Here is a 26,995-nt window from a genome sequence, read left to right on the forward strand (position 1 = left end):
ATGTCCTCTTGTTTGAATCTTCCCTATTCTCAAAGGGAAAAGCTTGTCCACATCAACTCTGTCTATCCCTCTCATCATTTTAAAGACCTCTATCAGGTCCCCCCTTAACCTTCTGCGCTCCAGAGAATAAAGACCTAACTTATTCAACCTATCTCTGTAACTTAGTGGTTACACAAAAAAGCTGGAGAAACTCAGCGGGTGCAGCAGCATCTCCATAGATGCTGCTGCACCCGCTGAGTTTCTCCAGCTTTTTTGTGTAACCTTCAATTCTCCAGCATCTGCAGTTCCCTCTTAAACTCTGTAACTTAGTTGTTGAAACCCAGGCAACATTCTAGTAAATCTCCTCTGTACTCTATTCAAATTTCAAAGTCTCTAATTTTGTATGAAGAATATAAACTAAATAATAGAATTTAAAAGGGATTGTTGGACAACAAAGAGCTTTCATCTGACTAGCAAGGGCCTCCCTATCTCCGGGAGGCTTACCATCAGAAATATCTTTAGAAATACATTTAAATAGTAAACCCTAGTGATTAAAATACAGCAAGTTTTTTAAAATCTGGACTACAAGGAGATTTACTGGACGGGTGAACTAGTCTCGATTGAAATACTTCTGTAGACAGATCAGAGAAACCAAAATTACCCCCCACAAACAATTTTTCAATACTTAAACATTTTGATAGTCACTGACAGCTTTCCAGTGGCAGATAAATCTGATCTCTGCTTACTGACCTGCAATAATTGTTGAAACTTCAGCAGCAACGTGTTGAAACTATTTCGTTCTAAAATTCAGCATGCTGTTTAACAAGAAATCGATAATTTTCAAGGTTTTGACGTTAAGAGACTGGGACTTATGGCTTGAACAGCCTGCTATAGTACAATATCATCACAATATCATGGCCTGTTTCCGTGCTCCAATTACATATCTGCGCAAATTTGAGGAACAGCATTTCAAATTTCGCTTGGGCAGCTTACACCCCAGTGGTATGAACATTGACCTCTAACTTCAAGTAACCCTTGCTTTCCCTCCCTCTCCATCCCTCCCCCTTCCCAGTTCTCTGATCAGTCTTACCGTGTCCGACTACATTTTATCTCTGCTTTGTTGTTACCTTCTCGCAACTAACAATGATCTATTCTACATTTTTCTTGATCTGAAAGGGCATGTCCGATGAGCATGCGACTGCATGTGGCAAGCGCGACCAAACCGGAAGCGGGGGCCGAGTGATCCCCGTACAGGGCCTGTCCCACCAGCATGCGGCGAGCGTGACCAAACCGGTACCGGGGGCCGCGCGGAGGTTGAGTGATCCCGTACGAGTTGACGTGAAGTTCGAGTGAAGTTTGCGCTAGGCGTATGCCGTCAAGATGCTGCGTACGACGTCGAGACGCTGCGCACGCCTGTTGAGGCGGTGCGTACGGCCTCAATGCGGCTGCGGGCCGGCAGGCCGTTGCCGCGCGGAATATTTGGACAGTGTCAGTTTTTTGGACCAGCTCCGCACAACTCCATAAGGTTCCGGCGATCGAAGCGGGACCGGCCCCGCGAGGCCGTACGGCTCAAGCGACCACGTTAGGTCGCGCTTGCCGCATGTAGTCGCATGCTCGTGGGACAGGCCCTTGACTCCCTTTGTCCTGTTTTCACACCTTACACTTCCTTATCTATACACTTCCTTGTCTATGTATCTCCCTCTCCCCTGACATCAGTCTGAAGAAGGGTCTTGACCCGAAACGTCTCCCATTCCTTCTCGCTAGAGATGCTGCCTGTCCTGCTGAGTTATTCCAGCATTTTGTGTCTATCTTGGATTTAAACCGGCATCTGCAGTTCCTTCCTATACAGAATTCTTGCCCTCTCTGTATGTTCTGATTGCTAGTATAAATGCTTTTGAGGGCATTGAACGCAAAGTGGAAAAGTGGAGAGTGAGAATTCTCTTAAAACACTTTCAAACAGTTAAAATATAAAACATGACCAAATATTCATTTAAAAATCTGAACGCTGAGCCTTGAAAAATTAGAATTTCTACTTTGAGAATCAACCAATATCCTTCCTTATCTAAAATGAATTTAAAAATCAATGTTGTGTAAAGAGTATAACCTCTTTAAATTGTGCAATGTTAAATATTTTAGAACCTATCAAACATAATATACATTACCAAATAAAAAGTGCAAAATATTGGAATATTTTAAAATAATATTTAAATAGATACCAAAAGAAACATAGATATAAGTGCATTTTATTTTAAATAAAACTTAAATTGTTCAGTTAATTGTTAAGATGTACCAATTCATGCAAGCTACCTGATTTAGCTTTCTCTTAACAGGAGGCAGTAAGTTCCTAGAGCCGTTTGCATGTTAAGGCATTATCCTGCATGCAGGTAACAAAGTTTGCTTTTCCACCCTTCCCCCAATGTTAATGTGTTCTCTTCTTTGCCTAAGCACTGGTTAGTCCAATCACATCTGTCATGCATGTTACTGAGCAGCTGTCACTTCTACTCTACCTAATCTTGCTCAGTTGATTCCTGGCCCTTGCCAAAGGCTGTAGAGCGATCCTGTCATCCCCTAAAGCAATTTTGTTGATGTATATCTACAGAGGAACAGAAAAGGGATGGAACAAACAATACATAAGTAAAAAATATATATTTCTCAGACATTTTTTTCAACACCACAAATAACAACCCATCTCAGATCAAGAAGTTATTTTATTGCAGACAGATGTGTAAAGGTAGATACATCTTCTGGGTCTGATCAAATATATGCAGGGACACTGTGGAAAGGCAGAGAAGCTGAGATATACGAATTATCGTTATACATGGGTGAGGTGCCAGATGTTGTGTATCTATTTAAGAAGGGCTGCAAAGTAAAACGTAGGAACTATAGACTAGTAACCTCATATCTGTGATTGGAAAGTTACTGGAGAGGATTGTAAGGGATAAGATGCATATGCATTTGGATAGACAGGGATTGATTGATTGATTGATCAGCATAGTTTGCTACAGAGAGCTAAATTACTGATCTATATTGACCTGATCTTAGCCATCAGTGCTACAATATGTATTGACTTTTTGATCTGGACTTTTTGGGATGTTACTGCTCGGACAGATAACTGAGTTTATCACTTCCATGAAGCTTTAAACTGTAATACAATATGATAGAACTTTATTTATCTCAGGAGAGAAATTGGTCTGCCAGCAGTCATAAAACACAATAAGATACATGAAATTCAAGTGACAAGTAGAAAGTCCAGGATTTGGGATGTGCAAAGATTGGGGAGAGGGAGGGGGATGTTAGGGGGGAGGGGAGTCAGTCTACCCCATGACAGGGGGGGGGGGGGGGGGGGGGGGGGGGGGGGGGGGGGGGGGGAGTTTTACAGTTTGATAACCACATGGAAGCAGGATCTCCTGTGGCGTTCTGTGCTGCATCTTGGTGGAACCAGTCTGTTGCTGAAGGTGCTCCTCAGGTTGACCAGTGTGTCGTGGAAAGGGTGAGCTGTATTGTCCAAGATGCTCTGCAGTTTGAGGAGCATCCTCCCCTCCAAGACCATTTCCAGTGAATCCAATTCCGCCCCCAGGACAGAGCCAGCCATCCGGACGAGCTTGTTGATTCTGTTGAGAGTCTGCGGCCTTCGCCCTGTTGCCCCAGCACATGACAGCGTAGAAGATGGCACTTGCTACCACCTATTGATAGAACATCTGCTGCATCTCACTGCAGACGTTGAAGGAGTGGAGCCTCCTCAGAAAGTACAGCTGGCTCTGTCCCTTCTTATACAGTGCCTCAGCGTTACTGTCCAGGTACACTCCAAGGTATTTGTACTCCTTGATAAACTGCACATCCACACCATTGATGTAGACAGGGAACAGGGGTGTTCCTCTCCTAAAGTTCACCACTAACTCCTTAGTCTTGTCAGTGTTGATCTGCAGGTGATTCAGCCCACACCACTCAACAAAGCCCTTGACTACACCTCTGTATTCAGCTTCCCTCCCCTCACTGATGCAGCCCACAATTACAGTCATCTGAAAACCTCTGCAGGTGGCGGGAGTCAGAGTTATATCTGAAGTCCGAGGTGTAGATGGTGAACAGGGAGGGAGAGAGGACCGTCCCCTGTGGGGCCTGGTGTTGCTCACCACCATGTCTACCACTACTACAGTTCTGCAGCCTGACATACTGTTGTTGTCCAGTCAGATAGTTGGTGATCCAGGACACCTATGGAGCATCCACCCGCATCTTCGTCAGTTTGCTCACGAGCAGTGCAGACTGAATGATGTTAAAAGCACTGGAGAAGTAAACACAACTCTCACAATGCTTCCTGGTTTATCCAGGTGAGCATAGGAACGATGGAGCAGTTGGATGATGGTGTCCTCAACCCTCACCGTTGTTTGGTAAGCGAACCGCAGGGGGTCCAGGTAGGGTTTAATCAGGGGTCACAGGTGAGTGAGCACCAGCCTCTCCAGGGGCTTAATGATGTGTGAAGACAGCACCACCGGTCTGTAGTCATTGGAGGAGCTGGGATGCATCCTCTTTGGTACAGGAATCTGGCAGGATGTCTTCCACATCACAGGAACCCTCTCCTGGCTCAGGTATGCTGGAGTATTCCGCACAACTGGCTGGCACCCTGGGGTACTGAGTACCCTAGGACTACAGCATCAGGACCAATGGCTTTGCCTGGGCAGTCTGCTCAGCTCTTTCCTCACCTACTCTGCCTTGATGGTCATAATGAATCATTCTTGAAAGAAAAGGAATGAGCTGAATAAATGTGTGGGAAGGAACTGCAGATGCTGGTTTAAATCGAAGGTAGACACAAAATGCTGGAGTAACTCAGTGGGTCAGGTAGCATCTCTGGAGAGAAGGAATCGGTGATGTTTCGCGTCGAGATCCTTCTTCAAACTGATGTCGGGGAAGGGGCGGGATAAACCACTTCTTTGGACGCCATGAGACGAGAGAGACGGTCATGCCCACTACTTAGCGTAGTTACAAATTCCTGCCATCAGTGGCGCTCTAGATCTGCCCACTGCCTGTGCGTGCAACGCGAGAGGCTGTGATGGTGGGGGGGGTTAGTAGAATGCAGGTTTTTATTGGTTGTCAGGGAAAGATTTCCTCGTACAACAAGCTTATGAGGAAATTTTGTTCTGTCATCCAGTTCGTGATTTAAAAAAAAACGTTGCTTGACTATTGAGTCGCTGGATGAAAGTCGGGCCAAACCTTCAAAATCACAGATCACAAGTTCAGGACAAAACAAAAGGTATGTACTGTAGGACGTTTATTTAACATTCCTATCTAGTTTTTGGTGTACTTTCTTTTTAATCTGATGATGCAAAATATGTTATTTAGGCCCCGATATCGGCCGTGTCTTGCCCGCCGGCTGTGAGTGTGAGCAAAATCATGGCAGCGGCCACAATCCAATCTCTATCATAATCCACAAACATCCACTCTCAGGATAATCAATTTCATTATTTTTTGCACAATCATGTCATAAGGACATCTAAATTATCCATATTTTGTGTTATTGTCTATCCATAATCAATATTTTCATACTAAACATCTGATTAAAAACTTCCACAGTACATAGTTTTTAGTCAGATATTTAGTATGAAAATATTGCTCATGGATAGATAATTACACAAAATATAGATAATTTAGATGTTCTTATGACATGATTGTGCAAAAAATAATGATTTTGATTATCTTGAGAGTGGATGTTTGTGGATTCTGAACAGATGTCTGTGTAAAACAGCCCTTGCCTGCTGCAGTATTATAAATCAACAGAGTAAAATTTATGGGAATTAAACATTCAATTCCTTCGATTTGGCATACAAATTCATGACAAAGTGAGATTTAAATATCATGTTATATTGTGAATTCTTGTGTGAATGGGATCAGTTTGTTATTTGGATACTTTGACTATTTAAAAAAAATATTTTTAGTCTTTGCTTAAGAATGGGATAGATGTTTAGATCTAATAATTGAATTTAGATGAATTTAATTGATTTGATGACTGATGAATATGAATTTTTTGTTGGGTATTTACTATTTGTATTAACTTTTTAACGTGTTAGGCATTTTGTTGATCAAAATAATTTCTACTATTTTTTTCTAAAACTGCAAATAAAAACTTGTTTCCACTTAATGCTGTTCAGTGGTTTTTTTCTTGACATTTTTCAGATGCCTCCGAAGAAGAAATGCAAAATTGTCAATCCAAATGCCCAGCCTGGCATAGCTAGAGCTCACCTTGAAGTGAATTTCTCTGTCATGCCCGAGTCTAAGAGGGATCTTAAAAATGGACACATCTTGTACTTGTATACCTCGTTTGGAAAAAGTTGGTCTGAATGGGAAAGCAGTAGGCAGAAAAGCATGTCATGCTTGGTTTGAAGAGCAAAAACTTGTAGTTTACAATACCAAAATTGAAAAGTTGAAGAAAAACAAGGTGTACAGAGTTGCTTATTGGTTGCAGTCTGAGGAGTATGATGATGCTACTGATTATGATATGCCAATGTACCAGCTAGCAGCTGATCGTCTCCAAGAAGACTTGGTCTTTTGCTAGAAATTGTAATTTGTTTACCTGTTATGGACTTACAGCATATAATATAATAATATTAAATTTCTGATCTTGCGAATACCACATTTTTGAATTTTCAACGCAGTCTGGATGTTTATTACCATTTCCGTCACAATGGTTAATTTTGTAATTAGCTACTTAGTACCTAGTTAGGTAATTAACTAATTATATATTTTAATTTCAGGTCATCTAAGTAAGATATATCATATTAGTTTCAGAATGCTTTAATCTATAATAACTGAAATTTTTATTCAGTTCCCTTAATTTTTAATAAAGTTATGGGCTTTTATGTCAATTGACTGTCCTTGATCACAGCTTTTGTGTTGTTAATGGAAAAGCAATAGGGAACAAGATGCTAATTTCTGAGTATGAAAATGACCATAACTTTTTTAATACTGAAGATATGAAAGTGAATTAGGTATCAAATTAAAGTTATTTGTATGCTTTATCTGATGGGATAAAATACAGGCTTGATTTTCAACATCTCAAAATGTTGTAACTTCCCTACACTACTCCAGCTCCAACACCCAACAGCCAGACACTCATCATAGACTGCTGATGTCACACACACACTCCAGAATGTTAACATACAGAAGGCTGCCGGTCCGGACAGGGGCGGCGGGTTCTCAGAGACTGTGCTGTTGAGTTAACGGACGTATTGACAAAAATCTTCAATCAATCCCTGGCACAATGCATGATCCCCACATGCCTAAAAATATTGTAAATAGTGCCAGTTCTGAAGCACACAGCCATAACCTGCCTCAACGACTACAGGCCGGTTGCACTAACACCAATAATCATGAAGTGCCTGGAGAGATTGGTCCTTAAGCACATCAAGGCCGCTCTCCCATCAACTCTAGATCCACACCAATATGTGTACAAACAGATCAACAGATGACGCCATTGCCACTGCCCTCCATACTGTACTGCTCCACCTAGAACAACGGGGAGCATACACACAACTGCTATTTGTAGATTACAGCTCTGCATTCAACACAATCGTACCCAGTAGACTGGTCTCCAAGCTGTCCGACCTAGGCTTTGAACACAACATCTGCCTTTGGATTAAGGACTTCCTTACAGCACCCACATCTCAGCAGATCTCAGGGAGTCAACTAACACGCACTCCCTGGTAAAGAAGGCACCACAACAGCTTTACTCCCTAAGATCATTCAGGAAAGTCAACTTGCCACAACAGCTGCTAGTGTTATTCTACCGTTGTTCCATAGAGTGTCCCGACACATGGCATCCTGGTGTTGTATGGCAACAGTTCTGAGGCTGACAAGAATGCTCTGTAGAGAGTCATCAGTACAGCCCAGAAGATCACCAACACACATCTGTCTGCCCTGGAAGAGACCTATAGCTCTCGTTGTCTGCGGAAGACATCATACATACTAAAGGACTTATCTCATCCCACACATCGCTTGTTTGCCCTTCTGCCCTCAGGAAAGTGTTACAGGTCCATCAAATATATAGATATTGCAATAATTGCTTCTAAATCCAGCCAACTCAAACTCTCTGAATACTTGCTTTAGCTCCGGTTAGATGAAAATTAACAGTTACATTCCTTGATTCATCACCCCGTGTTAAACATCAAATTAGAGGTAAATGAAGAAACAGAAAGTAGCAGAAATCCTCAATAGGCCAAGTATCATATTATTTCAAGTTTTAAGCCTATCGACAGAACTGGATGAATGGTCCTCGGCCCAATGCATTAATTCCACCTCTTTCTACAGATGTCACCTGTAATACTGTGTTTCCAGCCTTCCTTGTTTTATTTTAGATTTCCAGGATCTGTAGTGTTTTTGATTTTCCAATCTATTTAAGAAAACTGCAGATGCTGGAAAAATCGAAGGTAGACAAAAATGCTGGATAAACTCAGGGGGTGAGGCAGCATCTGTGGAGCGAAGGCATAGGTGACGTTTCGGGTCGAGACACTTCTTCAGACTGATGTGGGGTGGGGTGGGTGGGAAGAAGAAAGGAAGAGGCGGAGACAGTAGGCTGTGGGATAGCTGGGAAGGGGAGGGGAAGGAGGGAGAAAGCAAGGACTACCTGAAACATAGAAATTAGGTGCAGGAGTAGGCCATTGCCCTTCGAGCCTGCACCGCCATTCAATATGATCATGGCTGATCATCCACTCAGTACCCGTACCTGCCTTCTCTCCATACCCCCTGATCCCCTTAGCCACAAGGGCCACATCTAACTCCCTCTTAAATATAGCCAATGAACTGGCCTCACTACCCTCTGTGGCAGAGAGTTCCAGAGATTCACCACTCTCTGCGTGAAAAAAAGTTCTTCTCATCTGTTTTTAAAGGATTTCCCCTTTATCCTTAAGCTGTGACCCCTTGTCCTGGACTTCCCTAACATCGGGAAGAAGTCAATGTTCATACGCTGGGATGTAAACTACCCAAGCAAAATATGAGGTGCTATTCCTCCAATTTGCAGTGGGACTTACTCTGGCCATGGAGGAGACCCAGGACAGAAATGTCGGTTTCGGAATGGGAGGGGGAGTTGAAGTGCTGAGCCACCAGGAATTCAGGGTGGTTAATGTGAACTGTGCGGAGGTGTTGGGCGAAACCTGCGCTTGGTCTCACCAATGTACAGCAGTTGACACCTAGAACAGCGGATGCAATAGATGAGGTTGTAGGAGGTGCAGGTGAACCTCTGCCGCACCTGGAAAGACTGCTTGGGTGCTTGGATGTGGAGGGCGCAGGAAATGCTACACTTGTTGCTTCGCAATTCTACAGTAAGAGCAATAACTCTTATGAGCTTTTCACCCATTTAACTTACTGTGAAAGAAAGTGTACATTTAATTAAATTTCTCCACTCCTTGTTGATAGTCTTTATCCTGGCCAACTAATAATTATCGTACCAATGCAATGAAATAACATTAACTGAGCAGTGCTCGTCTCCACAGAGTGAACTCAATTAAATTCTTGAACTGAAACAAAATTTAGTTGGCCACAATATAACAATAGGTTTGTGGCTATGAAAAAAAAACAAATTATTACTAAAATTAGTTTCCAAATCAGTTATGTAATAGTCAAAAATCGAATGAATGGGATCACTGATTAAATCACCTTGCATCGATGTATTTAACCATGTTTAACAGTTTCAATGACAATCAACTCTCTTTATAGAGAGTAGATAAACCAACTCCCTTTGCCATTGTTGATGTCACTCGCTAGCAAATATTATATACAATTCATTGTTTATTAGCCCACTATACTTATAACCATAATTTAACTAGTACTGTTCAATCTTTCTTGAATGGATCTGAAATTTTCCTCCAGTTACAAATTATCCCAATTCGTTACTTATAAATGTTACTAAACCAAGTGGGACCCGTCACTCGCAGCGCGAAGAGGAGGGCGCGAGACGCAAACCCACTGTAACGTCATCAGCGAAAGACAGTCGTTTTTAAATTGAAAGTTTTGTCAGATTTTTAAACATTTTCATTAATAACTAAAGAAATAAAGCATAACATTTTCAGATAAGGCCCGTTTGGACTCCATGGGAAAAATTCTACCGTTATCGCGTTGTTTTTTTTCGAGAAGATGTGATCACACACACACACACACACACACACACATACAAGATCAGAGTTTTATAAGTATACAGATAATCCACCACCATTGCTTCCAGCAGTGCAGTACTGATCACTAAGTCATTGTGTCAGTAATTGCAACATCAGTGATACTTTTCCAATGATCTTAAATCTATTTCCTATGTTTAGCAATCTTCAGCAATGGGAAACAGTTCTAGTTAATTAAAATTATTTTTTGATTAGCCCCCCCTTCATCAAATATCCTTGCAAATTCCTGTGTTTGAATGAGACAGACCAAGTTTCACTCTGTCAACAGATAACTGCAGGCAATCATTTCTGATAGCATTCTAATAAACCTCTTCTGAACCATCTTTGAACAGACATTCTTTCAAAAGTACAGAGTCCAAAATTTAACACAGTGGACGGGACAGTGATGGTTGTAGACAGAGGTTCTGGAGGCATCATCCCCATTTGAGTGTAAAACTCATGGATGGGCTGAGTTTCAGATACTGGGCACATCCGTCACCAGATTCCACATGGAGTTCAATCATGCTGGAATTCCCATGCCTGACTTAGATGACTACTGGAGGTTCTCATTCATTGGTGTGGGGATGCCTGGCATGCAAATGAAAGGAAGGCAATTTCCTTAATTTTAATTATTAATGTTTCAATGTTCATAATTTGCAATCAGCATTTTTAATTATTGTGATTGCATTACATTAAGCTGCTGAGTTTCAAAGATACTTGCTGATACAAAGTCTTGGCAACTTTGTAGGAAGCAAAGCGGTACCACACTTTTGATCAGTTAAAGTCATTGAGGCAGAGTCGGAAACAGGCCCTTTGGCCCAACTCGCCCATGCTGACCAAGATGCCCCATTTATGCCTACGTTTGGCCTAGATCCATCCATCCACCTTAAACCTATGTCCTTTGGTTCTTAATTCCCCTGATCTGGGTAAAAGAATCTGTGCATTCACTCTAGCCATGCCCCTCGTGATTTTATACACTTCTATAAGATCACCTCCTCAGCTTCCTGTGCTCCAAGGAATAAAGTTCTAGCCCACCCAAACTCTCCCTATTGCTCAGGCCCTCAAGTCCTGGCAATATTCTCATCAATCTTCTCTGCACTCTTTCCAGCTTAACGGCATCCTTGCTTTAGCAGGGTGACCAAAATCTGAACACTATCCTCAAAATACAGCCTCACTGTGAAGTCACTATTTTGACTTCCCAAGATCTCGCAGTTACCTGCATGAAACTAAATTGGCCATTCCTCAGCCAATTTACCAAACTGATCAAGACCCTACTGCAATGTTTGATAAGCATCGTCAATCTCTATGATACGACCCATTTCAGTGTCATCTGAAAATGTATTAATCATACCATGTATATTCTCATCCAAATTGTTGATATAAACCACAACTGCAATGGTGCCAGTACCAATCCCCTAGGTACACCACTAGTCACAGGCTTCCAGTCCGAAAAACTTCCACCATCATCCTCTTGCTCCTGACATGAAGCCAATTCTCTATCAGTCCTTGGATTTCATGCAGAGCAACCTACAATGCAGAACATTATCAAATGTCTACAGCTTTGCCCACATCAATCTTTATAGTTACTTCTTCAAAAAACTCTCCCATGCACAAAACCATGCTCACTATCCCTAATTGGCCCCTGTCTATCTAAATGCATATATATTTTATCCTTCAGAATCCTCTACAGTAATTTGCCTACCACAGATGTTAGGCTCACTGGGCTATAGTTCCCAGGCTTTTCCTTACAGCCCCTCTTAATTAAAGGGACAATATTAGCCACTCTCAAATCTTTCAGAACCTCACCTGTGTCTATATTCATATATCTCAGCCATGCTGCCTGCAATTTCTTATCTAGCTTCCCAGTGCCCTCTGATATATCTGATCAGGCCCTGGAGATTTATCTACCTTCATATGCCTTAGGATGTTCAGCACCTCCTCAACCGTACTCTGGATTGTCCTCAAGACATCTCCATTAATTATCCCAAGTTCCCCTGTCTTCATGTCTTTCTCCATGGTAAAAAGAGAGGAGAAATACTCCATGAGGACCTTACCCATTTCCTGTGGCTCCACACAGAATTGACCACTTTGGTTTTTGAGGGGCCCTATCCTCTCTCTAGTTACTCTTATTGTCTGAATTTACTAATAAAATCTCTTTGGATTTTCCTTAACATTCCCTGACAGCTATCTCCCCCCCCCCCCCCCCCCCCCCCCTTTGCCCTCCTGATTTCCTTCTCAAGTATGCTCCTTAGTGCCTGAAACTCTATCATGGATGCACTTGATCCTAGCTGTGTATAGATGTTCCATGCCTCCTTCTTTTTCCTGACCAGAGCCTAAATTTCTCTCGTCATCCAAGCTTTCTTACTCCCACCTGCCTTGTCCTTCACTCTAAATGTATTCCTCAACTTTTGTCAGCACACTTTTAAAAGCATCCCATTTTCCAGACATTCCTTTACCCGCAAACAGCCTACTCCAATCAACTTTAGCAAGTTGAATACCATCAAAGTGGGCCTTCAGAATTTTTTGTTGCAAAAGTTGCAATTCATATGAAATTATTCAGCCTACCCAAATGCACCATTTTCACACATCTCTGCATTAAATTTCATCCGCCCAATTTACCAATTCTATGTCAACACAAGGTCTTGTCTATAATGTTTGCTGCGTCAGTTTTGCACGATATGTTAAAGCTGAAATTTTGCTGCCATAACTGAAGAGTGGTAAATAGGCCACACAGCCAGGTCGAACAGTTCTGTCACATGGCAGGGCCAGGTTAAAGCCCACCCTGAAAATAATTAAATCTGGCTGCTGGTTAAGCCCCAGGCATCAACAGTGAAATCTAAGGATTTTGATCAAGGATTTAATTGCTCCTTGACATCTAGAAATATTCAATTTAAAAACAATTATAAATATTACCATTCATCATTTAACAATTAAAAACAATTATACAAATGAACTGAATTATTAAAAAAAACATTGTAATTCTTAATCTACATCATCCCAGCAGTTCCCCTCCAATGGAACGAATGTGCTCACTGTTTTTGCTATAGGCTTGATCAAAACTACAAGGTACTCTATGGAAGAAGAGGACAAATCTCAGCATTGATTTCAATTTCTGTACTTCAGTGTTCATATGGGAAATTCAAACCTGACAGCATGGAATATGACCAGCAGTTTGGTGTGGAGCTAGTGACATTACCCAGCAGGCCTAAATCCTAAATTTTCCTTCTGTCTAAAGAAACAACACACTGCTAATCACCCCCAAGTAGTGTCCACTGCAATCGTAGCAGGTGTAACACCTGTCCTTACACATCCTTACTCACTTCTATCCAGGGAACCCAACATCCCATCCAGGTGAGACGGAGGTTCACATGTACCTCTTCAAACATGATCAACTATATTCGGTGCTCTCGATGTGGCCTCCTTTACATTGGCCAGACCAAGAAAGCAGGAGGCGTCCGCTTTGCTGAACACTTCCACTTTTGTCTCCTTTACATCCCTAGCCTTTGTCAAATACTCAAATACTCTACCCATACCCAATCAATAGACAATAGGTGCAGGAGTAGGCCATTCAGCCCTTCGAGCCAGCACTGTCATTGAATATGATCGTGGCTGATCATCCACAATCACTACCCCGCTCCTGCCCGCTCGCCATATCCCCTGACTCCGCTTTCCTCAAACCCTCCCTCATCTGTTTCCATCTATCACTTGGCAGGCATTGGACCACACCTCATTCTCTTTTCCAGTTTTCTGCACCATACTGCACTCAGTCTGAAGAACCAAAATGTATCATATCCAATCCCTCCACAGAAGCTGCTTGACCTGCTAAGTTACTCCAGCACATTGTGCTTAAATTATCCCTATACTCTGCTGCCTGCCCCTTCTTGAATTATGTATCCATCAGTATTATTATTACTTTAATCCAATTCATTTTTACTTTGGTAATATGCAATATTTTCGGCAAATGTCTTTGAAAGCTCATATGCAAAACGTTATCTGCACAACCTTTACTTTAATTTGATTAACTTAATTAAAAATGGTTTGTCTTTAACAAATCCATGCTGATTTTCATTAGTCCAAACTTTACCAAATACTAATTAAATTTGTCCTGATTAGGCTGTCAAAGTTCACCTACCATAAAGTCATGCGAGGTTGATCCCCCTTCATTTTCATGCAGAAGTTCAACATCTCCAGTCTTTAAGTAACATCTCCTCATCCTCAAAGATATTGCAGAGCCTTTTCAATTTCAACCTTTCTCTTCCTCGATGATCTAGGATGCGTCACGTGCAGACTGGAGAATTGTTCTATTTTGAGGACTGGCAACCTTCTGACTACCCTGAAGAAGAGTCTCGACCAGAAACGTCACCTATTCATTCGCTCCATAGATGCTGCCTCACCTGTTGAGTTTCTCCAACATTTTTGTCTACCTTCGGACTACTCTATAGTATGAGTCTTTGTGACTTTGCGGGCTTAAGTTGCCTTGGGAACGATAAAGATGAAACTGATCTAGTAATCAACATAGTGCCAACTTTCCATATTGGAATAATTTAACTGCACAAGAAATGTTCTAAATAATCACTAATTACATTGAAAAAGACAATTTAATTTCTACTTTGTCACCATTATGTAGATGTATTGTCTTAGTTATTCTCATATTTAATTCTCAATTTATTTTCTTGACAATGTAGCAATTCAGCCCATTGAGTCCAAAACCGTTCTCAGAACAATCCTATCAAACCCATTCCCCTGTTTATTTCAGAGTGCATATTACAAATAACAGAGGCCACACTGGCTCGTAATCTATTTTCTCATGTATATGCCCATTAAAAGCCTCGTTGTTCTCCTACCACCTGCCTACAATTTACAGGAGCCAATTAACCTAACGACTGACATATCTTTGGGGTGCAAGAGAGAACACACAAATGCCACATAAAGCTCGGCAGTCGGGATTGAACCCAGTTCACTGCAGCTGGAGACAGCTGCACTAACTGCTGCACCACCGTCATTGCTTTTCTGTGCCCGACTAATGCAGAAATTCCAAGTAATATTCCAGGCCAATTCTGAGGAATTCATATTTCTGATCTTTGAGTGAACACATGCTACACGATCCAAACTTTCACAGTATGACACATCTTTAAGAATACTTAAGACGTGGTAATTTTATGAGGAGGATGAAAACAGATTAAATACTTTATTAGTTTCCAAATGAGAATGCAAGTGTATTAGAGAATGTAAAATGGTGGGTGGAAAAAAAATCTGTTTTAAAGAAGATTAGTGGAACTCAATGGTAGGCAGGTTTTCAGGTAACAGATTTCTTAGTCACATGATTTAGTTATGGAAAAGTGAAACATGGACCATTTTCTAGCAACCCATTCCCCCTTCTCCCCTTGCAACACTGGAGTCGCCTGAATTTGGGTGTAATTTTAAAAGCATTGAAATGACAACTTATTGGACTCAGGGGATGAGTTCTGGAGCTTCACGTCAACATTCAGGCATAAGGAGTGAGCTCTGCAGCCAAGATACGTTGAAATTGCAGAACCAAGGGCCATTTTGTCCAACTCTATTTTTGGATACATTTTAGAACTCTTAAACCAAAACCAAATTAAATCAAGATTTAGTGATTCATCGTCACAGAAAGCCATGTTTAAGAGTACTTTCATTTTGAAGAGACTGGGTCCTGAGTCCATAACTAAAAGGAAGTTGACGATTTTCAAAAAAAAATTGATAATGGAGAAACCATATATGATAAGAAAGAAACAACAAATTAAGCTTACTGGGTTTTAGTCAGAATACGTGGGTGGGAGATTGCAACCTTCACATGGTCCACCCTGTTTCAACAAATACAATCAACCTGGCGTGCACAAACAGAAGATCAAACAGAACAAGTTGTCTTACAACTTTAGGCTGTGCACACCATACGCAAGAAGAAGAAGTCAGAGTATGCAGGGGGTTTACAGTTAGGTCTATTTTGCATTGAGATGTACAAATTTGCTCAAGTTGTTAAGATTGTTTTTGGACCTAAAGCCAAGGGTGAATTTACCCAGATTTTATATGTACTTTGAGATAGCACGACATTTATGTTCAAATGGTATTGAAGGTGTGCATCTTGATGCCCCAGATCTTCGTGTAAGCCTGAGAAGAATTTAGAGCATGTGACCAAATGTAATAATAGGAAACAATTCAGTCATGGAGAAAGGAAAACTGGATGGTATGAGTTAGTAAAATTGATGATTGCATAGGTGTTATAGAATGTAGACAACGTGTTATTGCATATGGTGTTATAGAATACAGACAAAAGTGCTAGAGAAACTCAGCGGGTAAGGCAGCATCTAGTCTGAAGTCTGAAGAAGGGTCTCGAGCCGAACGTCGCCTATTTCCTTCGTTCCATAGATACTGCCTCATTTGCTGAGTTTCTCCAGCATTTTTCTCTACCTTCGATTTTCCAGCATCTGCAGTTCCTTCTTAAACATTTTGTTAGGAGTCAAGAGAGTCAATGGATGGGATGTTGTTTTGCCTGATAGTCTGGGCCACGTCCACAACTCTTGCTCATCTAGGTGACCAACTGAAATAGTCCATATTATTTCACACAATGAGAATGCAGTATCTACTGAGGGATAGGGCAATTGCTGATATCTCAAACCAAACCCTAACACGAGGTTTATTTTAGTGATCAACACCGTCCAGGTGGTGCATGTGTGGCTTTTACACATTCTTCTTGTGAATGCGTGGGGTCCCCTCTCTTTTACCCATGCCCCCCAGTATCTGGTTTCCTTCCACATCTCACAGATGTGTGGTTTGGTAGGTAATCGACCATTGTAAATTATACTTTAGTTTAGTTACGTGGCAGGTTAATCGGGGGTTGATGGCCATGAGAGCAAGACCAGGTTACTGAGAAATAACTGTGGAATGGGATAGATGGAGTTTCTCTAATATCTGGCATAGACTCAATGGGCTCAATTACCTCATGTCAGGAAAATTATGTAGTGGATTTTAAAAGGTGAAAACTGGAATATAACAGAAGACGAGATTGAAATGCTAAATGCTATTAATTGAGATGAAGTTCCGAGACCTGTTAGTTAACTATATTTGACAAAAATATCCATAGTCAAATCCTATTCAAGTAACTTGTTCATTATATAGCAATTTAAAAAAGTTATAATCTATTCCAATGGTAAATAAGACATAGAGCCAAAGTAGGAAAAAGGTTTATTTTCCCCCCCTGGTATATGTTAAAAAACACAAATATAAATGCTCTTTGTAAATCAAGGGCGTTAAAGACATTTCCAAATCAGATCAATTTAGAACCCTAGTAACGAGATGATGATTTTAATCAGGATTTACTATGACACCATTGGATTCATTTGGGAAAGTGTATGTTTGTGATTTTAACTGCAAAGGTGGATTGTTTTGGCAATTAACTTCGACATTAGCAAATGAGATGGAAATTCAACAAGATTTCTGGACATATCCTGATATAGTTTCAGAGGGTTGGTAAAACACTGCTTCCAAAGGATCAATTCCTACAAGCGCTGTTTTTCTGAAGCCTTTTAAAGCATCAGAATCAATGATAGTGCTAAGTGCTAACCATCTTTCTCATCAATCTTTTTGCATTGTGTGCACACAAACAATGATATATGGTTTAAAGAGAATATAGATATATGGACAAGTTGCTGCTACTTTAAGTCAACATTTATTAATCTGAGTTGAAAACATAAACTGATCTGTGGTTACAACAAGCTGAACGCTTACTACGTTAAGGAATAAAAATCTAAGGGCATGGTAATTTTCATCTAATGATCTATACACATATTCAGTTGAAAAAACTATCAAATCAGGATATCATTTTTATACAAAAGCAAAATAAAATAAAACTAGCTTACAGCCACCTGTAGTAATTGTATTGGGAGTGAGCATCTAAAAAATCTTCTATTGCTAGAGGGCTATCCGGACGGTTTGAATTCCGTTATAGAGAGTGGTACAATCGCAATCTGGTTGAGAAAGTAATGTAAAGCAGATAAAGATGGAAAATGCTCAGCTTGTATCAAATAAACACTTTGTTAATAGATTCCAAATAAAACACTTTGTTAATAAGATTCCAACTAAACTGCACATTTCTCACCATGTTTAAATACCTTCTTATAATAGTAACAGCTTCTACAGTTTGCCATTTTCTTTCAGACAGGCAGTAGCTCTCAACAACCAGTGAAGTGTAATTTCATTATTTTTTTCATTCAGCTAAAATAATTTATTTCAACTGAACTCTGCCACCAAAATATTTTGGCCACGATCTATAATTTGGTGTGAAATGTTGTGTTTGTGAGAATTCAAGTTCTTCACTCTCCATTGATGACATTGCTTCAAGAAGCCTTAAGGGCCTGTCCCACTGTACGAGCTAATTCAAGAGTTCTTCCGAGTTTCCCCGATTCGAACTCGGAGAATTACGGTAATAGCCCCTCGTAGGGACTCGGGGACTCTCGTGGACACTCTGTACTGTTGAAAAAACTTCACGAGTTTACCGCGTTTCCCAAGTACCTGCCGTTAGCGTTATGAGCTGCTAAGAGATGTCCCGAGCTCCGACGTACCCGCTATGTACATTCTACCACGAGTTTGATTTTTTTTAAACTCGGGAGAGCTCTTGGGTATACTCGTATAGTGGGACAGGCCCTTTACATAAATAGCTTCTCTGGTAGTTAGAATAAGTTCTATAGTATAGTTTTAGTATACCTTCCAGGTAACTCAAACAATAGTTGATAAAGTCTGCAATACTATCTTAATAAGAGTACGTAATATTTATATTTATACACCTGACCAAGTGGGATCGAGAATTTAAAATCAAGTAGCTTCCTGGAGATTTTCTGACAATGAATCACTTTATTATTAAGAAAACCAAGCCAGTTGAATTAACTAGCACTGCCGTTGAACATATCTGAGACCCATGGGGCAGGGCAAAGTCGGCAGTCTTGGCAAAAAGCTAATAGTAGTATGGAAGTGGCGGCGCTGCCCAAGCAGCTGCGGCTCGCCTGCAGTCCGTCTGTCTTTTTTTTTTTTTTTTGTTTTTTTTTGTCTTGTTGGACATATATTTTAGTTTATTTTTAGTTGTGTATGTGTGGGGAGCGGGGGAATTTTGTTTTTAGTCTCTTCCTTCGGGGGGGATGCGACCTTTTCTTTGTCATATCTCCGTCTCCGTCTGCGCTGAGGCCTAATCGCGGAGCTGGCGGCCTCCAACTGGGACCGACCTCGGGACTCCGGAGGCAGAGCCTGGACTCACCATCGCGAAGCTGGCCGACTTCGGGGCTGTGGTGGCGCTGCGGCGGGCCGACTTCGGAGCCTCGGAGGCTTCGGCCGAGGGCCCAGTGGACGACAACATCGGGAGCTCGCAGGTCCCAGGTTGGTGACCAATTCTCTGGAGCGCCCGCAACAACAGCTTCATCCGCTGGACTGGAGGGTGGCAGCTTCTTCAGCCCCGGGCCGCAGAGTTTGAACCGGCGCGTTCGTGGAGCTCGGATTCGGCCGCGGGACTTACCATCACCCGGCGGGGGGCCAACATCGAAAGCCTGGATCACCTCAACGCAGAGGGAGAACAAGGAAGGGCCAAGGACTTTAAAATTTTGCCTTCCATCACAGTGAGGAGGTGCCTGGTAGACTCACCGTGGTGGATGTTAAACTGTGTTCATTGTGTGTTTTGTTATTTTATTCTCTGTCATGAAGGAACGTAATTTCGTTCAAACCAAAAGTTTGAATAACAATAAAGGATACTTTATACTTTATACTTAATTAATCAAACTGGCCTCGTCTTTGCAAAATTTAAAGTAGTACAGATTGTGTACAACTCAAAATTGAGCTGAGTTAAAGGTCCATATTTGCTTTTACTATTATACCCACTAAAGTCCTCCAGGTCTGAGACCTAAGATGCCAGGCATGGTAGAATAAGAAAGCCTTTCCTTTGCAATGTCGTGCCACTGCGGAGAGTTTAAATTGCCAAGATATGCTCTGAAATGGATGGGTGCAGGCAAGGAGATAATTGGCAGCTTGAGATAGAGCACAGTGTTGTTAAGACACAATGACAGCTGCATGGAAACGGTGGGGGGTTGTAGAAATGCGAGCATGAGGTGTGTGATGGGGTGGGCAATGACCATTAACAGTGAAAGTTAGAACCAAACACTTGCCAACATGAGACATTCACCAATAGCAGCTCGGATTAGGTTAACCCTTTCAGCATGCGGCAGGACTAAATCCTTCAGTTAAGGCTTGATATATTGGACAAAATCTACATCAACTATATTTGGGTGCATCCACTAACACATCATGCATTCCAAACTGGTGGCAACAGCATTCAAATATCGCATGAAATGACCACACAAATTGTTGACAGAATTTTCAAATAACACGCACTCCACAATAGAATTAACTTGATGAACCAATGCCATTCAGTTTAGCTCAGCAGTCACTTCATGGAAAATGGATGTGAATTATAGATCTTAATCATTGCCCAGAAATATAAAAAACAGAAAATCAAAATAAAACCCAGCAGATGCTGAAAATCTGAAATACAGAGAAAATGCTCAGCAATAAGTGCAGCTCTGTAAATAGAGAAACAGTCAATGGTTTGTATCTAGGACCTGAAATTTTGAATGGGATACATGAACAGCCGGCCAGTTTACTTGAAGCAACATCCACCACCATTCCACAACTTTCACATTATTATTTACCCAGCTTTCCCTCCACATCCCTTACTTTAGTTAGCAGAAAACATCAGATTTCAAATGAATTGCCATTTACAGAACACAATTCCACCACTATCTGCATGTGCTAGTGTTTTGTGACCAGAGTCTGGTTCCAATAGGAATCATCCTAAATATTAATAACAATTCTGATTGCAATAACCTTTATATACTAAATGTTGGTGAAGGTCAAGGTTTATATAATGTGCAATAACATTATTATTAAGTCCAAAACAGATCTTTTGAGAAACTGTTGCCCAAGTTTATTAAAAACAGTTACCAAAGTGCAATACTGCAAAAACATTTTTGTGGAAAATGTAACCAGTGTAGAAGAATCAAGTTCATTAAAATAACCCCCTTCTCTGAATATCACACACATGGGCGCAAACTATCCCAGTCACTATCAGCCTCTGATAGCCAATTTCAAGATGCTGAAATCTATTCTTTAACTCAGCAGCTGCCCTGTATAGATACACATATCAGGTTTTCCAATTCAGCCCTCCTTGTCATTTCAAATTAGCATGAAAAACATGCATCCACCCAATGTCAAATACCAGCTCTCGCTTAGGTTGCCAATTCCTTTAACACAAGCAGCACTTTTTATTAGATAAACAATAATTTAAATTTTACGTTCAACCGCTGCTTAGTCACAATGTAAAAAAAGTCCAAGTTAAAGCAGCTCCGAGCATGTACTACAATTTAAATCCATATTAAATGAATGCATAATTTTTGATATATTTCATTTGGTTTTAAGTTCTGGTACAATGTGTGTTGTGGACAACTTGCACACTTTTAAAGATTTGGTTCATTGCTTCAATTTGCAAATATGTAAATGTTCCCTACTAAAACAGCTATGTCAGAGACAAGCAATGCTGGAATCAATTAATCCTGAATGTACCACTAATATAGGAAGATTTTTTCAGAAACAAAAATCTAAGAAGCAGGCTGAGAAGTTTTTTGAAGAGGTATTGATGATGGATGAGGGTAGGGCAGCCAATGTTGTTTTCATGGACTTCAGTAAAGCATTTGACAAGGTCCCTCATGGTAGGCTGATTCAGAAGATTAAGATGATTAAGATGAATGGGTTCCACAGTGACTTGATTATTTAGATTCAGAACAGGCTTACCCAGAGAAGACAGGGCAGTGGTGGAAAGGTGGCATTCTGGCTAGAGGAGGGCTGTGCCTAGTAGTGTTTCACAGGGATGAGAGCTGGGACCTCTGTTGTTTGTTTCAGTGCAGACAGTGAAGAGGCTATCAAAGGATACAGTAGGATATAAATCAGTTACAGATATGGATGGAGCAATGGCAGATCTGGGCAAGTATAGCATCAAATGGGATGTCAAATGTAAGGGGAAAGTCTACAGTTAATATCAGGATCCTTAACAGCATTCAGAGATCTTGGGGGTGGTGCTCTTGCCATGGGTGGAGGTTGAAGGAGATCAGTTAGTGGCATTTATAAGACTTCTGGATAGACATATGTATATGCAGGGAATGGAGCAGTATGAATTACGTACGTAGATAAGTGATTGTCACAGGCAGTGTTGGCTGAAGGACCTGTTCTTGAGCTGGATTGTTTTATCTTTTATGTTCTTGATAAGAGTTGGTCTTGGCAGCATGTTCAGCACAGACATTGATGGTCAAAGGGCCTATTCTTTTTGAAGGCAAAAATGCTAGTAGAATGGTTCAAAAAGGCATTGAGTATAATAGTGAGAATGTTATTTTGCAGCTTTATGAAATAAACTTGGTTTGGGCTAATATATTAAGGGCAAAAGATTAACCAGGACAAGAATGGGGTCCCTTTTAGATGAAGGAGTATTGTAAGCTTGTCTTCATTGCTAGGGGAACTGAATATAAAAGTCAGGAAGTTATGATGCATCTCTATATGCCTTAGGTTAGGTCGCTTTTGGAGTATTGCGTGCATTTCTGGTCGCCCCATTACAGGAAAGATGTGAAAGCTTTGGAGAGGGTGGAGAGGAGGATTACCAGAATGCTGCCTGGATTAGTGGGTTTCAGCCACAGGGAGCGGTTGGATAGACTTAGATTGTTTTCTCTCTAGTAGAGGGGAGACTGGGATAGGTATTTAAAATTTGGAGAGGCAGCGAGGCAGCGATGGAGTAGACAGTCAGAACCTTTTTCACCAGGGTGGAAATTGCCAACACTATAAGGTAAAAGGGAGAACGTTTAATGGAGATGTGCAGGGCAAGTATTTTTTTTAAACATAGAGAGTGGTGGGGTCTTGAAACGCATTGCCGTGAGTGAGGGATGGGAAGGGGATTTTGGGAATTTGGGGGGGTGGGTGGAGTGGAGGCAGATACGATAGTAGCGTTTAAGAGGCTTTTAGATTGGCACGTGGAAGCAAGGAGAATACAGGAATATGGATTATGTACAGGCTGATGAGATTAGTTTAACTTGGCATCATGTTCGGCACAAACACTGTGGACCAAATGGCCCATTCCTTTGCTATACTGTTCTATGTTGTCTTAAGATCATTGAGGCCTCCATGTGTGGAGACGTTAATCAAATATTTCTCATCTGTATTTATCATGTGGGGAGACATGGATGCTAGGGAACTTGGGAACATGATGCAAAACTCGGATAACAGAGATAGTGTACAGGTAATCGTTGGCTGGTGCTGACTTGGTGGGCCAAAGGGCTTGTTTCCATGCTCTATCTCTAAACTAAACTGGTGCATAAACACTTATAAACCCCTGGAACCAGATCAAGTGTGTCCTAGGGCAATGCGGAAAACTAGAAATGAAGCTGGCTGAGATATTTGTACTATTGATAGCCACAGGAAGACTGAAGAGTGGCTAATGTTGTACTTTTATTTAACAAAGGCTACAAGGAGGAGCCTGGGAATAACAGACGATGGAGTCTATTAGTGCTGGGTAGTTATTGGAGGGGCTACCTAGAGATAGGATATGGATGCATTTAAGAAAGTTTAATATGGGATAGTAAGCATGACTGTGTATGGGAAATCGTGTTTCACTAATTTGATTTTTTTTGCAGAGATGAGGTTTGATGAGGGCAGTACTGTAGACATTGGCTACATGCTTGTTAGCAAGGTATTTGACAGGGTACAGCATTGTATCCTTGTCTGGAATGTTTAATCACATGGTATTTATCCATAGTGAACAAATGGATACAAAAAAGTAAAAGAAAACGGGTGGTGGTGGATTATTTTTTAGAAAGGAGGCCTGTAATAAGTAGTGTACCACAGGGACCAGTGCTTTGTTCAATGTTATTGGTTATTTATACTAACATCTGGATGTGAATGTAGGGTGGCAGGGTTAATAAGTTTGCGGATGACACTAAAATTGGCGTTGTAACGAACAGCGATGACAATAGCATCTTGGTCAACTAAGTCAATGGGTCGAGAAACGGCAGATGGTGTTTAATTCTTATGATAAGAGGTGTTGCACATTTGTAGGAGGAGCAAGGACTGGACTTGTACAGTAAATGATAGGGCCCTGGGAAGTGTTGTAGAAGAGAAAGACCAATGGGTGCAGGTAACCATGAAGGTGATGACAAGGATGGACAGATGGTTAAGAATGGTCATCTTCATCAGTCTGGATACCGGGTAGAGGAGTTGGACATCCCCATGTTCTAGCTGTGAGAAAGCATCGCTGCGACCACATCTGGAGTACTGTGCACAGTTCTGGTTGTCCTGCTATAGGAAGGATAACATTAATCTGGCAAGTGTGCAAACAAGATTTACAAGGCTCTTACGGGTCTGGAAGATTTGAGGTTTGAGGGGAGGCTGGATAAGCTGGGTCTTTTTTCCTTGCAGTGTAGGATGCTGTGTAAGTTGAAGCTTCTAGAGGTATGTAGAATCCTGAGGGCATTAGATGAGGTGAATGGCCACAGTCTTTATCCCAGGGTAGAGGAGACAAATACTAGGAGGGCATTGGTTTGAGGTGAGAGGAAAGATGTAAAGAAGCTCAGAGCAGCAACGTTTTTAAACACAGAGTGTGGTGCGTAAATGGAATGAGCTGCCAGAGGAAGTGGTTGAGGTGTGTAGAATTAAGAAATTTAAACGACTGTTGGACAGATACAAGAATAGGAAAAGTTTGGATGGGTTATGGTCCAAGCACTGGCAAGTGGGATACACTTGGTTAAGCAACTTGTCAACGTGGACGAGTTGGTCCCACAGCCAGTTTCCATGCTGTACAACTTTATGACTCTATGGTTTGCTGGATTAGGTATTAACTAGAAGGAGAGGTTGGACAAACTTGGATCATTTTCTCTTGAGCGTAGGAGACTAAGGGATGACCTGATAGGTTTATAATATTATGAAGGGTATAGGTAGGTTAGATTGTCAGAATAATGTTCCCAGGGTGGAAATCTCAAAATACTAGAGGTAAGAAGGGGAAAGCTTAAAGGATACGTGTGGAGCAAGTTTTCTTTACACATTGAGAGTGTTAGGTGCCACGGTGTTGGTGGAAGCAGATACGACAGTGTTTAAGAGTTTCAGAAAGGCACGTGAATGTGCAGGGAATGGAGGGAGTTGGATTATATACAAGCAGAAGGGAATAGTTTAATTTAGCGTCAAGTTCAGCGCAGACAATTTGGGCCAAAGGGCCTGATCCTGTGCTGTTCCTGGTCTACATTCTGTTTGTTCTTTCAATTTAATGGCAGGAAAACTGATTATTCAAAATGTTACTAATCAAGTTTACATCCAAGTATAGTCAACACTGTAAGAGTCAAGTTATGTGTACATACAAATCAAGGTCACATAGGTTAAGAAATATCTCAATATGATCAGCTGAACAAATTAGGTGATCAAAATATTGTAAAACATTACGTTGATACACCTTTAAAATATTTCTACTGCTCCTCATACACTTATTACAACCATTTGATAAAACCAAATACTTAAGATTTACTATGAGGGTCCTGCTAAAAAGTACCCAGTATAACTATTGTTCAAAAAGCTTCTCATATTATTAACCTGTGCACAGTTGCAAGGACCAAAACGTGTGTTATCTACATTATAAACCAATACATACATTGAGAGAAGTGATCCACACACATGCGATGACACAGGAAAATATTTGTCAAAACAACAGTGGGACCAAAAGCATTTCTCATAATTTAACCCACAAATATAATGCAGATTAATTTTGATGTTAAACGACTTATGCTTGTGTTCAACTAATACCACATTGCAGGTTTATAATTCATTATAAATTGACCACAAACAAAACATGATATCTAAAGTGAACTGCAAACCTACATCATGATAAGGTTATGCAGTTTCATTAAGAGGTCATGACTTAAAGTACCAAATGTACTATTTTATCCAGTGATCTATTATCCAATGATCTTAAAGTTTTCAACTCGATTTTAAATGCAATACATCTAAAATATGCTACTGTTGCTAGAATGTGGGACCTACCTGCGATCTTTGTGCCAAAGTTGGCCGTGAATGTCTCCAGAATACTTTTCTTAGGATATCTGGGAACAAACAGCCAACTACTATGACGATAATGCCAAGCCAGACCTGAGCACTGGACAACAAGTGACTGAAGACTGCATATATACTTTGTAACTGCAAAAATGGCCTAGGAAGAAAGTGGAGACACATTTTGTTGCACAGTTCTGTAAAGCACCACTTGGATTATATGCCCTCTAATGTTACAAACTCAAATATCTAAACCCACATTAATAATGGACCTGATTTTCAAAGAGAACAACAGTGAGGCAATCAGTTCCACATGTCCTCTTTAGAAATTAATAACAATAGGGATAGTTCACTCCCATTCTATTCTTCCCTGATATGAAAAAAGGGAAATATTAGAAAGAACTTCTAAAAAGGGGTAAAACAAAAAGAAAGGAAAGGGGTAGGAAGAATAATAGAGGAAGGTAAGAAATAGCTGATTCTAAAACATATTTTCTGTCTGTGCTCAAAGCAAGAACGTTGGAATCCAAAAAGGTTCGATGAAAGCATGGAAGATAAAACGAATGAAATTAACAAAGTAAAAATACCAGAGAGATTATTGCAACTAAATGTAATTGTTTGGGGTTCTTACTAAGCTCACTGCGTTTAAGTGTCAATTTTTCTAAATTCCATGTACTCTGTGGTAGCTGTGAACTGGAAGGGAGCAAATGAAGCATTATTCAATGAGGAAACATTTAAAATTAAAGGCAAGCTCAGTCAAAACC

General features: G+C 40.9%; 1 protein-coding gene across 3 annotated transcripts in view; it reads right to left on the reverse strand.

Moving 5' to 3' along the window:
* Positions 1-26,995, reverse strand: part of atp11b (ATPase phospholipid transporting 11B (putative)) — a 174,951-nt gene that overhangs the window by 15,156 nt on the left and 132,800 nt on the right. For 2 of the 3 annotated variants that reach the window (XM_055645390.1, XM_055645388.1), the window contains exon 28: positions 26,229-26,394. In XM_055645390.1, coding sequence (XP_055501365.1) covers positions 26,229-26,394 — 166 coding nt within the window. Of the gene's footprint in view, positions 1-2,486; positions 2,573-26,228; positions 26,395-26,995 lie in introns of all 3 variants that reach the window. The other variant, XM_055645389.1, reaches the window with a different exon arrangement.

The sequence above is a fragment of the Leucoraja erinacea genome, chromosome 14 (genome assembly GCF_028641065.1).
Source record: "Leucoraja erinacea ecotype New England chromosome 14, Leri_hhj_1, whole genome shotgun sequence".
In the NCBI taxonomy this organism is placed as follows: domain Eukaryota; kingdom Metazoa; phylum Chordata; class Chondrichthyes; order Rajiformes; family Rajidae; genus Leucoraja; species Leucoraja erinaceus.